Source organism: Microcaecilia unicolor, chromosome 9, assembly GCF_901765095.1.
Source record: "Microcaecilia unicolor chromosome 9, aMicUni1.1, whole genome shotgun sequence".
Lineage (NCBI taxonomy): Eukaryota > Metazoa > Chordata > Amphibia > Gymnophiona > Siphonopidae > Microcaecilia > Microcaecilia unicolor.
In genome coordinates this window covers 224,957,368-224,971,381 of record NC_044039.1, presented here as the reverse complement: position 1 = coordinate 224,971,381, position 14,014 = coordinate 224,957,368, and the positions used below count along the sequence as shown (strand labels likewise).

Below are 14,014 nucleotides of genomic sequence, written 5' to 3'. Positions count from 1 at the left end.
CAGAGGGGGTGACAAGTGGGGAATGTATAATTATACTACAGCAAGAGGCCCTCACTGGATGCCCACCGGAAGGGTGGAAGGCCAGATTTTAGGACTCAGGCTGTAAAAATACCAGCTTGGTTTAAAAATCTATGACTGGCTGAGCAAGGACTTGCTTTTCCTGTAAGTTAATATGTGTCCCCGCTTGGGATCCATCCACTGGAATAGTGGTGGGTCAATTTACATACCTTAAACAGCTTAAACTGCTAAAAGGCACTGACTAGGCCTCATTAGAATTTGGTGTGACATTCAAAAGCAGTGCAAAAGCCAAGATCAAGGAATTGATGGCTAAAATCCTAACCCAGATCACAAAATAATATGAAATTAATATATCCAAATTTAGATATCTTCATAAAAAAAAAGTTGTTTTGTTCATGTTTGGATGTTTGGATACCCGTATCTAAGGAAACATTTACAAAAAGGGAAGTTGCACAATAATTTGCAATAGCTAGAACAGATATTTTTAAATGTATTAAGGAACAAGTTGTTTACAAAAACGGAAGCACAGATGGGCACCTCAGAGGTTGTGCAATATTAAGAAAAAAAGTGTCCTGCCATAGACTTGTATAGTGACCAAATTGTATAAAAGCAGGATGCATGCAAGCCCTCGAGAGAACTTTTCTTCAACGCCTCGAAAGCAGCAGAGCTCCGGTCAGCTGAATCCAGAATTTGTCTGATGAATGTACCTGATTAAAATCTGATATGCAAATAAACTCTCCATTCTAAATGATGGTTTGTGGGCTTCACTTAATGATGAAAGGCTGTAAGTACAAATGCTTTTGCTACATCTGGCTATCATTCGCTGCATTATATAACCTGTAGCCTAAATCCAGTTTGTCATAAGGCTGGTATCTATTCCTTGCCAGTGCTGAGAGGCGGACTAATGTGGGGATTTGAGACCTAACGTCTCTCTCAGTGGCAATTTCTCTTAGAACTTCACAACCCCCTGATTACCCCAGTACTAGTGTTATTTAGAGATGGAGTCAGATTGAGGTCACTCTAGCCTTCTTGGGGGGCTCGGGACCCATTTCTCAACAAAACCATTCTCTCTCCAATACCATGTCAACTCTAACCTTAGAAGTCTCCTTTCCTCCTCGGTGACTTCAACCTGAAGTGCTGGGTACACTGTTGAAGAGAGAAGTTTCTTCCTGCCAGACATGTCAGGTTGCAACTCATAGGACTCTATCAGCAGAGAAAGTAAAAATATCAGGAGAGGATTCACACATTATGCAGGCTGTATCTGTTATGCTAATTTACAGGAGAGGGAAATCATGGAGCCTCATCCCTCCCTATTACATCAGCAGTAAAGTGTATGATAAAAAGCATTCCTATGTCCGCTAGACTGTGTCATGAGATCAAGAGATCATTCCCTGCAGACAGTGCCATTTCTACAGGTATAGCACTCCAGCAATAACCAAACTCCTTTTCTGTGTCTAGGAAGAAGTACTGGGAGTGAGATTAAGAGAGTGTTCCCACCAGATGGTGGCAGTTCTATAGATGCACTCCAGTAATCAGCAAACTCCTTTAGTGTGTCCAGGAAGGGGTAATTTCTGGTTGAATTTCCTATGGTCCACACTTTCTTCTAGGACTGCATCTCCAGTGCTAGCACATGGAAAACATTTAGCCACACACCTCCTGCAACTCCATCCCACCATCACCACAGGTTGCATCAACAATGGTAGTGCATGCAGAGACGATGATCTCCACCTCCCCAGAGACAGCATCAAGCACTGCTACTACTACTACTAGAGCGCTACTAGGGTTACGCAGCGCTGTACAAATTAATAACTAAGGATGGTCCCTGCTCAGAAGAGCTTACAATCTAAAGGATGAAATGTCAAGTTGGGGTAGTCTAGATTTCCTGAGTAGAGGAGTTGTGATTAGGTGCCGAAAGCGATATTGAAGAGGTGGGCTTTGAGCAATGATTTGAAGATGGGTAGGGAGGGGGCCTGGCGTATGGGCTCAGGGAGTTTGTTCCAAGCATGGGGTGAGACGAGGCAGAAAGGGCGGAGCCTAGAGTTGGCGGTGGTGGGTACTGAAAGGAGAGATTTGTCTTGAGAGTGGAGGTTACGGGTAGGGACGTAAGGGGAGATGAGGGTAGAGAGGTAAGGAGGGGCTGCAGATCGAGTGCATTTGTAGGTGAGTAGGAGAAGCTTGAACTGTATGTGGTATCTGATCGGAAGCCAGTGAAGTGACTTGAGGAGAGGGGTGATATGAGTATATCGGTCAAGGCGGAAGATGAGACGTGCGGCAGAGTTCTGGATGGACTGAACGGGGGATAGGTGGCTAAGTGGGAAGCCGGTGAGGAGTAGGTTGCAGTAGTCAAGGCGAGAGGTAATGAGAGAGTGGATGAGAGTTCGGGTGGTGTGCTCAGAGAGGAAAGGGCGAATTTTGCTAATGTTGTAGAGGAAGAAGCGACAGATCTTGGCTATCTGCTGGATATGCGCAGAGAAGGAGAGGGAGTCGAAGATGACACCGAGGTTGCGGGCAGATGAGACGGGGATGATGAGGGTGTTATCAACTGAGATAGAGAGTGAAGGGAGAGGAGAAGTGGGTTTGGGTGGGAAAACAATAAGTTCAGTCTTGGCCATGTTCAGTTTCAGGTGGCGGTTGGACATCCAGGCAGCAACGTCGGGTAAGCAGGCCGATACTTTGGCCTGGGTTTCCGCAGTGATGTCTGGTGTGGAGAGATACAGCTGGGTGTCATCAGCATAGAGATGATAGTGGAAACCATGAGAGGAAACCATCTCTATCAATCACTCTTGCTTTCTGCTAACCCTATAATATATCACACTACTAAATGGGAGTGTGATCTGGGTATCTCCCTGGAGCCCAGACAATGGGGAATTATATATTTATTAAAGGTTTTGATAGCCAGTAGTTTGGTAGAAAATAGCTAAAAAACACTCTGGGCCTTCAAAACTACGAAAATAGTTGGTTGGCAGTTCTCCAACCGACGGCGTTTCAGTACAAGTTTACGACTGGTTTTACTTTGGGAGTCGTACACTAACTTGTTTTCACCGAGTACCTTTTTATGTATTTGACATTCTAATTGGACCCCTGATAAAACATGGCCCGTTTCAGGTCTGATTGCAATAAAGGACTCATGTTTTCTCAGTCTTGAAGGCCTAGTTGTGCTTTTTCTTTGTATTTGTTATTTATGTATACTGTTTTACTCTCTCGTTACTTGGTACTATACCCTGCAACGCCTTCTTCAGATGTTTACATATGGAACAGGGCACTACTGGTGAAACTGTGGGGCACTTGCTGAAATGTATCATATGTCTGGTGATCCTGCTCTGTGGTTCAATCTTTTTGGACTACTGCTTTTCAAACTTTACATCAAATACTACCAGTCGTTTAATCCCAAAAAGCGGAGCATTGTTTGTTGCATGTTAAACCGGTGAGGGTGAAACCAGAGTGTCATAAGCTTGCTTCCATGTTTTTCACGGCTTGTAGAATTTCGCTGGCAACTTATCGGAAAAAATCTGGGGTACCCACTATGGACATGGATTACACCACATTCAAAAGATGACTAAACTCACTGCAATCAAGAATGGTACTCTGATTCATTTCCATAAAATTTGGAACATCTACCACACTTGGCGATCTCCAGATGTGACTGGATCTGCTCATTCTTTTTGAACCCCTCTTTCCGATTTGGCACATTTGGTTGAACTTGTTCTGGCTTTGCTATACTGTAACTTGCTGGACTACCTTTCACAATTTTTGTCCTGCCTTCCTAGGAGGGGAGAGGGGGGTGGGGGGATGTTCTTTGGGGGTTTTCAACAGCGCAAAAATTTTGACTAGGCTACAACTGTTTAGCTTTGTTTGCTCAGATAAAGTTATGTATCTCCATAGTTTGTTTATTGTACAAGCATTCAATACAATTAAAAAAAAGAAATGTTAAATTAAAAAGAAAAAAAGAAAAGTTGCTCCCACCTTGATCAGTAGTGCTTGTGTATGGAATAGGACAGAACATGCTATCTTACCTGTGATGAGCTGCTCTAGACGGATGCGTTCATGTGCTGCATGCTGATCCACCAGTACCAGCAGATTCCCATCTAGGCAGAAACAGAAAAAAGCCATTTCCAGCATTCAGCTCTACTTGAAAGTCATTACCTCACTTATTTATACTGTGAGTAGTATATAAAGCAGTACTATAAAAAATATAAACCGACTGATAGCAGCATGGGAATAGGATTTTAGCCAAAGCCTCTCTGCAAAGAATCAAGGAAACACTTTGGGTTAAGCCGAGGCTGGGGTTTGGTATGCATGTCCAAAGCTGAAGAAATTTTAGTCATGTAACAAAAAAACTGTCTTAAATTCTCACAAGGATGCACAAAGGAGAGGAGAAGACGGATGAGTCAATCCCCTGAAGATCCCTCAAGGCATTGATAGTGACTGGACAAGACTGTGCGGAAGAGTGAAAGTTAATTAGATGATGGTCAGAGGGGAAGGACTAAAGTGGACCTGATGTTCTTTGACGGTCCAATTGAAGCAGATCACTGGAGGCTTTTCTTTTTTTGTAGATTCAGCTCAGATCACAAGAGAAGAGAAAGGTGATTTCTTAAAATGTGCAGGGAAAGCAAAAAGCTGCCTTTCTCCAGCCAAAACAAATGAAATAAAGCTATGTGAAGGAAAGAAACTTGAAATTAAACTGAGCAGAAGTATGTAAAAATTTGAGCTGTTAAAAAAAAAGTGTATTATTTAACCCAAATTGCATGAACCCAATTCCCTTATATGGCAGACTGACCCTGCCCGGTGCATCTCAGGATGTACTGTACAGAGCTGGGAAAACACTATTTTTCAACATGGAAGCACCAGAAGCAGGAACGAGTGGGCATCGCTCCTGCTTCTTTTGAGGTATGCATCTGGAGGGCTTGGGGAGGGGTCAGGGAGGGAAATTACTAGACTACCAGAAATGTTTAATGTTGGGGGGCAGGGGGCTCAGAGAGATGGAGGGAAAGGGCCACTGAGGCTTTTTGTTTATGTTGGAGGACTAGAGGACATGAGCTGAGGTTGCTGGGTGGTAGATTTAGGAGTAATGTCAGGAAATTCTTTTACACAGAGAGGGTGGTTGATGCCTGGAATGCCCTCCCGAGGGAGATGGTCGAGACAAAAACAGTGACGTAAACATCTTTTATGGGGGAACAATGGGACAGATCATTTAAATATTTGTTCAAAGTATCTGTTGCCAGCAACCTGATTGAAAATGGTTTTAAGATTTTCTATCGATGGTATTATACACCAGTGAAACTCAAGAAAATGTTCGCAGGAGCACTAGACATGTCACGTGTTAGAGGGGATGTGGAGAGAAGGGGACCTTCCTCCACATGTGGTGGATTTGTCCAGTTGTACAGACTCAATGGGCTTTGATAACTGATACTTTGCAAGACATACTGGGGAAGACTTACCCACTGCGGGCAGAGCACTGTCTACTGCATCAAAAACCAACCACAATTACTGTCCCCCAACACAAACTTGCTACACTGCTGTTCACAGCTAGTAAACTGCTCATTGCACAAGCGTGGAAGCAAGCTGCTTTAACTCCTCTGTCTCGAATCCTGCAGAAATTGAATGGTATTCTCCAACTATCGAAGTTTACTGCTTTACAACATGGTCGACTGACTAACTTTTATGACATTTGGCAAGTCTATGAACAATGGAAGACGAGAGCTGGTTCCCCCTCCTCGGGAGGGATAGCACCCCAGCTTACCTACTCTGGCCTTGAGACATGATAAATATATGTCACTGTACTAGAGGGGTTGTTTGTACTGCTCTCATTTTTGTATGCAGTTTGTTGATTTGCAGCATTTCAATAAAAAAGGTTTGGTTTAAAAAAAAAAAAAGTGACGCAATTCAAAAAGGTGTGGGATGAACACAGAGGAACTCAGAAAATAGATGGTAGAAAAGAAAAATAAATAAATAAAAAAAAATCCTTAAATGGCTGCAGGGGGTGGATGTGTGAGTGACGCTCTGTAACAAATAAACAAATACATATTGCTCCCCTTCACTTTTGAGTCTCACGATGCCACTTTTGCTCTTTCAACTGTCACTAACTTATCTAAAAAAATATCTTGTTCCTTATTGTACTGTATTTGCTATTTTTTCTTCCATTTGCATCTACTTTACCTGCTCTTAGCTTTTCGCGATATTGTCACCTGGCTTCCTCTTTCTGCAATCTCTTGCAGTTTATAAAGGCTAACCTCATCTTTTTCCTTACCTTTTCAATTACTACTTTTGAGAACCAAAGCAGCCTCCTTTTCCTCTTTTATTTACTTCCCTTACAAAAGGTTTAATACCGTTAAATAGCTCCTTTCAGTTTTGCCCACTACTTTCCAACTTCTTAAAGATGTTCCCATCCAGACAGCAATTCCTTGAGCTAATCTCCCATCTGAACAAAGTTAAGTTGTTTTTTAAAAACTAGAACCTTCATTTTGAATGAACCCTCTCCACACCTATCTTGACATTAAACCACACCATCTGATGATCACTGGATGCCAGGTGATCACCTACATCAGAAACTCTCCCCCCATTAAAAAGAACTAAGTCCAGCATGGCCTCATCCCACGTGGTTCCATTATCAACTGCTGGAATAGTTCTCCCTGTAGAAAATCCAGGATCTCCCTGCTTCTAAAAGACTCCACAATACATCTGGCATATTAAAATCACCTATTAGTAGTACTTCCCCTTTCCTAGCTATATTTTGAATGTCTTCAATTAAATCTCTGTCCACTTCATTTGTCTTCGAAGGAGGCCTGTATATCACACCAATGTAAATACATTTGCCATTCCTTCTGTTTATATGGGACATGCAGGTCATGAACCATAAAATAACTTTACAACAGTAACTGAAAATTATGAGCAAAGCTAGGCCTCTGTGAACAGGCTATGAACAGGTTAAGAGTCACAGAGAAGCTAAATAATGAGAATGTGAATCTCATGTCAGCCTGCCCTTCTGTTGGAGAGACAGGCAGATATGGAGTCATAACAGAGATATGTGTAGCAGGAGAATACTGTACATGAAATATAGTAATGTAAGGGAAATTTGCTGCTGGCCATGAAAGCAAAGACACTTTGGTTGCTGGGAAGATGTTTTTTGCAAAGTAGGATAACCTTACTGACCTTACTTATGATAAGCAAATATGTTATGAAGAACTTTGCTTCTGTAAGATAGAATTTACTAGAATATGTTAGAAAATGCTGACTTTGTACTTCCAATACTAGTCTATGGGAGAAAAGGGTATAAAAGGAGAATCATGGACAGAGGCAATCAGAGAGCTAATGTCAGAGGTCACGTTTTGTGTCCCAGTTGCTGTCTCATATGAGAATTAATTAATTATATTACATAGTCTAATTGTAGTCCTGATTGGTAAGTGTAATAAACAATTACTGATTATTCTCTTATTACTATAGTCTTCTGTGTCTTTCTGTCTCTCCACCTGGTGGTGTTAGGACCATATTCCCTGGAGTTACAGGTAACTAGTACCTTTATACCTGGGAGAGGGCAGAAAGATAAACACTTCTTTCCAGATTGACCCACAGTAACCTGTAGGCCCTGCAATTGTGTGGCTTTAATATTATCTTTAACATATAATGCCACTCCCCCTCCCTTTCTTCCTACCCTGTCTTTCCTGAACAAATTACAGCCTGGTATAACTATATCCCAGTCATGGTTCTCTGTGAACAATGTTTCTGATCGCCACTAAATCCAAACCAAGCTCTTCCATCACAGCCTCAAGATCTAAAACGTTATTTCCCATACTTCGGACATTATTATATACTGCTTTCCATACCTTAGCCCTGGTATTTAATGATTCACTTATCTGAGGACTTGTACTTAGCTGGGGGCGTTGATCACCCTGCCTCAACAATTCTAGTTTAAAGCCCTCTTCAGCAGGTTAGTCAGTCTAATACTGAAGACACTTTTTCCCTTCTTTTATAGATGGACACCATGCAACCCATGGTCCAAGAAGTCAAAACACTCTTGACGATACCATCTTTATGGCCACATATTTACCTCCAGGATGCAAGCTTCTCTAGGTTGGCCTTTACCCTCAACAGGGAGGATCATCAAGAACACCAACTGTCTGCTTCACCAGACGCCAGAAGGTGGTGGTAAATGGAATTCGCTTGGAGGAGGGAAAGGTGAGTAGTGGAGTGCCTCAGGGATCGGTGCTGAGACCGATTCTGTTCAATATATTTGTGAGTGACATTGCTGAAGGGTTAGAAGGTAAAGGTTGCCTTTTTGCGGATGATACTAAGATTTGTAACAGAGTGGACACCCGGGAGTGGAAAACATGAAAAAGGATCTGCGGAAGCTAGAAGAATGGTCTAAGGTTTGGCAATTAAAATTCAACGCGAAGAAATGCAAAGTGATGCACTTAGGGAGTAGAAATCCACGGGAGACGTATGTGTTAGGCGGGGAGAGTCTGATAGGTACCGACGGGGAGAAGAATCTGAGGATCTGAAGGCGACGAAACAGTGTGACAAGGCGGTGGCAGTAAGTAGAAGGTTGCTAGGCTGTGTAGAGAGGGGAGTGATCAGCAGAAGAAAAGAGGTTTTAATGCCCCTGTATAAGTTGTTGGTGAGGCCCCACCTGGAGTATTGTTTTCAGTTCTGGAGGCCGTATCTTGCTAAGGATGTCAAAAGAATTGAAGCGGTGCAAAGAAAAGCTACGAGAATGGTACGGGATTTGCGTTACAAGACATATGAGGAGAGACTTGCTGACTTGAACATGTATACCCTGGAGGAAAGGAGAAACAGGGGTGATATGATACAGATGTTCAAATATCTGAAAGGTATTAATCCTCAAACAAACCTTTTCCGGAGATGGGAAGGCGGTAGAACTAGAGGGCACGATACGAGATTGAAGGGGGGCAGACTCAAGAAAAATGTCAGGAAGTATTTTTTTCATGGAGAGAGTGGTGGATGCTTGGAATGCTCTCCCGCGGGACGTGGTGGAGAGGAAAACAGTAACGGAATTCAAACATGTGTGGGATAAACATAAAGGAATTCTGTTCCGAGGGAATGGATCCTCAGAAGCTTAGCTGAGATTAGGTGGCAGAGCCGGTGGTGGGAGGCGGGGCTGGTGGTTGGGAGGCGAGGATATTGCTTCGGCAGACTTATACAGTCTGTGCCAGAACCGGTGGTTGGGAGGCAGGGATAGTGCTGGGCAGACTTATACGGTCTGTGCCCTGAAAATGACAGATACAAATCAAGGTAAGGTATACACAAAAAGTAGCACATATGAGTTTATCTTGTTGGGCAGACTGGATGGACCATGCAGGTCTTTTTCTGCCATCATCTACTATGTTACCCTCTTTCCCAGAGCCATGAAGTAACTTTTGATACGTTTGGAGAGGTACCTAGCAGTACCATTTGTGCCAACATGGATGAGAAGCATTAGATAATAGTCATCAGGCTTGATAAGTCTTGACAACCTCTCTGTAACATCTTGAATTTTGGCACCTGTCAGACAGCACACCTCCTGGGACATCATGTATGGTCTGTAGATGGACGCAGAAGAGCATCGCTAACCACCACTACCTGATCCAGCAACCTTTAGGGATTTTGAGCTCTGATTCCTCCTCTCTCTGGGATGCTCTCACCTCCTCCACTTCCAGGGCTGCATATTGGGTTCTTCAATTTGAAGGCAAGTGGAGTCTTGAGATCCAAGTCCTGCTGTTCTCATTCAGCACAGCTTCTTCTTCCCCACTGGTGGAAATCTTTGATGCTTCATGAAGCATTTCATCGATGTATTTCTCATTTTTGCAGTGTACCACCTGTTTTTGGATATACTTTGTGGTCTCTATTCTCAATCTACCAGATTGTAATATGCTTGAGATCAAGGAACCTGCGGGTTTAAGGCCATCTTCCAAAACCATCTCTTGTTCTTCTATAATTCTGGTTTACCATTTCAAATATCTTGGAATTATTCTGGACTGTAAACTCTCCTTTGAACATCAAATCAATAATTTGGTAAAAACATGGTTTTTGACATTGTGCCAATTTCATGTGATTAAATAGTATCTTGACCTTCCCTCACAAATGGCACTGCTTTATTCTCTTATTTTACACTGAGTGGATTATTGGAACATAGCGTACGCAAGTATTCCACAATGTCAAATTAGAGGATTGCAAACAGTCCAGAACACCGCTGTTAGATTGTACTACAACGCCTCTAGATTCGATAATGTATCCAGCCACTTATATCACACTGCCATTGGCTTCCTGTTTCTTACCAGATACAATTCTAAATTCTACTAATGGCCTTCAAAGTTTTATTCTTAACTTCTGCACCATCTCTCTCTACACTTATTACTTTATACTCTCTAGTCCGCACCTTGCGCAATATTAATGCCTACTAGCTTTTTATTCCTTCTTTATACTGAGCAAGGTAGGAGTCTACATGACTGTGCACTTTCTCCACACTGCTCCTTTACACTGGAATGCCTTTTCACTTTCCATGAGATCAGAGAGCTCTCTCCCTTGTTTAAAAAAAATATATATACTCAAGTCATTTTTATTTGTGCAGACTTTTGGCTTTTTCTTGGTGGAGAGTACTATAGTGCCTGTTCTTTCTCTCTCTTTTTTTTAAGCTTTGTTTTTACTTTTAACCTATGATGTCCTGTCCTATTCAAATTTTGGAGTTCCATTTCTTTTTCCTTACGTATTGTTCTTATTTCTAAACCACACTGTTTGCTGAGTTACAAAAGGGGGTATATATCAAGCCAATAAACTGAAACCTAAACACGGATGACAGCAAGAGGCAAATATATCACATTGCACGGATGATAAGAAAAGAAGCAGAGAGCCATGCTATGAGCAGTTCTCACCTGGGACTGCAGTTTCCTCATTCTTGGTACTGATTAAACAAGCAATAAATTTATTATCCACTTGCTTAAGAACCTGCAACAGATTAAGTTTCATAAATCTCCTTTATCAATTTAATCTCTTCCTCCTTTCAAAAATAAAAAAGTGCTCTATTGAGAAATATCAGATCTAGCATTAAAGGTAAGAACATAAGAGTAGTCATACTGTGTCAGACCAATGGTCCATCTAGCCCAGTATCCTGTTTTCCAAACAATGACCAAGCCAGGACACAAGTACCTGGCAGAAAACCAAATTGTGGCAACAGTCCATACTACAAATCCCAGGGCAAGCAGTTGCTTCCCATGTATGTCTCAATAGCAGACTATGGACTTTTCCTCCAGGAATTTGTCCAAACCTTTTTTAAACCCAGGTACGCTAACTGCTATTACTGCATCCTCCGGCAAACAGCTCCAGAGCCCAAACATTTGTTGCGTGAAAAACTATTTCCTCCAGTTGTTTCAAAAGTATTTCCATGTAACTTCCCCGAGTGTCTCCTAGTGTTTATATTTTTCACAATTCTTTAAACCTAGATCTAAAAGAGATGAAGAAATACTATAAAGATTTTTTTTACCACCATAGTATGGAGCAATTATGTCTTACCAGATAATTTTCTTTCCATTAGTCCTTAACACTATTCCAGAACCTGTGGATAGTTATGCCCTTCGACCAGCAGGTAGAGATAGAAAACACTGAAGCAAGGTGTGGTTATAAGGTGCATGAGGCTCCACAACTCTTCAATATTCACGTAGACAAGCAATGTGGAAAGAAAAACGGAACTAAACAAAACCACCTTGAAAAATAACAACCATTTGAACTTAGGAACAAGCACTGATGCTGGCAGCACCAAAGAACCAAATACCAATTCAAAACGAGCCGCAACATCCATTCTGTAATGTCTACCAAAGGTATGGAGGGTCGACCAAGTTGTGGCTTTACAGATATATTCTGGCGAAACCAACTGTGACTCTACCCAAGAGGTCGTCACAGCCTGGTCGAATGTGCTTTTAAAGGAGCTGGTGGCTGCTTGCCCGCAAGGATGTAGGCCAACAAGATGGCCTCTGTGATACTGAGCGAGGGTTGAGGGTTGGCCTTCAAAATAACACAACCAGACAAGTTTTTCAAATAAGGCAAGTACTTTATTCACTTAATCCTGAAGCCTGTTAATTCACAGGGTCAGGTAAAATCTCCTTAATTCTATGAAAAGTCTCAACATGGGCCTGTGGCTGACAGGGCCTAAACCACAGTCTGTGGAATATGACTGCCACGCCCCAAACACAATCTGTAAGCTTCTGTGTCTAGGTTTACAGCCAGACCTCAGAACAAGGCTTCCAAGTCTTCAAATCAAAAGGTTGGCTTATCTCAGACAGGCAATAGTAGCTAAATATATGTCGTAAATGTGTATACTGGGGCTTCAAGTTTGTCCTTCCCTGAACCTCCTTAACCCCACTCTGGCCTTTTATACTTCCTGGTTCCTGTCCTTTTGGCTACACCCCTCCCATCTCACTTACTCTTTGGGTGGGACTAGTGGTTTTAAGGTGGCTTGGACAACCTGAGGGTCACTAAAGACTACCTGAAGGACTAAAGACTTTGAGACTATTGGATGTTAGACGTGTGCTTTTCCCATACTTGGAAGTTACCAATGAATTCAGAAGATTGGGATAGGCTCTTTGTCCTGTTCAGCAAACAGAAGCAGAGCCTGGTGGCATCTAAGCCCGCTATTACCAGATGGTTGAAGGAGGCTGTGAGGAGGTTTATAGAACACTTCTTAAGGGTGAGGGGCAGTGTTCTTTTACCTTCTCACAGCCTCCTTCAACCACCTGGCTACAGTGAGCTTAGACACCACCAGGCCCTGCTTCTGTTTGCTGAACAGGACAAAAAGCCTGTCCAATCTTCTGAATTCATTGGTAACCTCCAAATATGGGAAAAGCACATGTCTAACATCCAAGAGTCTCAAAGAAGAAGAATACTAAGCCTCATAGTAGTCTCTGTGAAAGAAAGGAAGTTCTACTGAGCTATTAATGTGAAACAAAGATATCACTTTTGGGAAAAAGGAAGGAACTGCCTTGATCGAGACTATTGCCTATGTAAATCGAAGAAAAGTTTTGACAGGAAAGGGCCTGAAGTTCAAAAACCTGAAATGCGAAGGCTACCACTATTAACGACGCCATCTTTAATGTAAGATCCTTCAGGAAGGCGTTCTTTAATGGCTCAAATGGCGCTTTGTGGAGTGAACAGAGCACCAAGTTGAGATTCTACTTCAGACAGGTGGGACGAATGGGAGGCTGTAGATGCCCCCCCCCCCCACTTTTAAAAGCCACACCATGTCCAGATGCGATGCCAAAGAGAAGCGTTAAAAAACGGCCTCTGAAACATACCAGCGCTGCCACCTGAACCTTCAGTGTTTCAAGCACCAAACCCCTTTCCAGACCAGACTGGAGAAAGGACAACCAACATATGTGCAACCGAAGCTGCAAATATCCTTGCCTCTGCATTCTCCAGAAGAGGTAGAATGCTTCCTAGCTTGCAACAAAGTAGTAAAGGCTGAATCAGAATAACCATAGCATTTTAAATGCTCTCTCTCTCTCTCAAAGGCCAAGCCATAAGACCAACAGGAGACTGATCCTCCGTCAGCACCAGCCTTTGTTGTAGCAAGCCTCGACCCTGAGGAAGAAGTTGTGGTTGGCCATCCAGAAGACGAACCAAGTCAGCATATCACAGCCTCCTTGGCCAATCTAGCACCACTAGAATAATCTGCACAAGATGCAGGGCTATCTGAGGAGAACTCGGCTCACCATTGGCCACGGTGGAAAGGCATGCAGCAACTCGTCCTTCGGCCACTCCCGAAGGAGACCATAAAGGCCCTGAGAGTTTCGGTCCTTTTGTTCACAGCACACTGGATCTTCCGGATTGGCTGCCCTGTACTTTATTTTTTAAACTTTTATTCTTACATGAGAACTGGACCTTGGAAAGAAGCCCTAGTCTTCTCGGCAAGGGAAGCAGAACATCGATGAGGAGTTGAAACAGGTCTGCATATTAAGGGTGGCGAAGCCAATCTGGTGCAATCAGAATGACCAGAAGCAGATTCCCAATCTTTCAG

The 14,014-nt window shown here is 42.7% G+C and overlaps 1 protein-coding gene across 1 annotated transcript in view; it reads right to left on the bottom strand.

The window, feature by feature from the left end:
• Positions 1-14,014, bottom strand: part of MLH3 (mutL homolog 3) — a 96,288-nt gene that overhangs the window by 28,829 nt on the left and 53,445 nt on the right. The window contains 3 exon segments of the mRNA XM_030214876.1: positions 1,113-1,221; positions 4,032-4,103; positions 10,881-10,953. Coding sequence (XP_030070736.1) covers positions 1,113-1,221; positions 4,032-4,103; positions 10,881-10,953 — 254 coding nt within the window.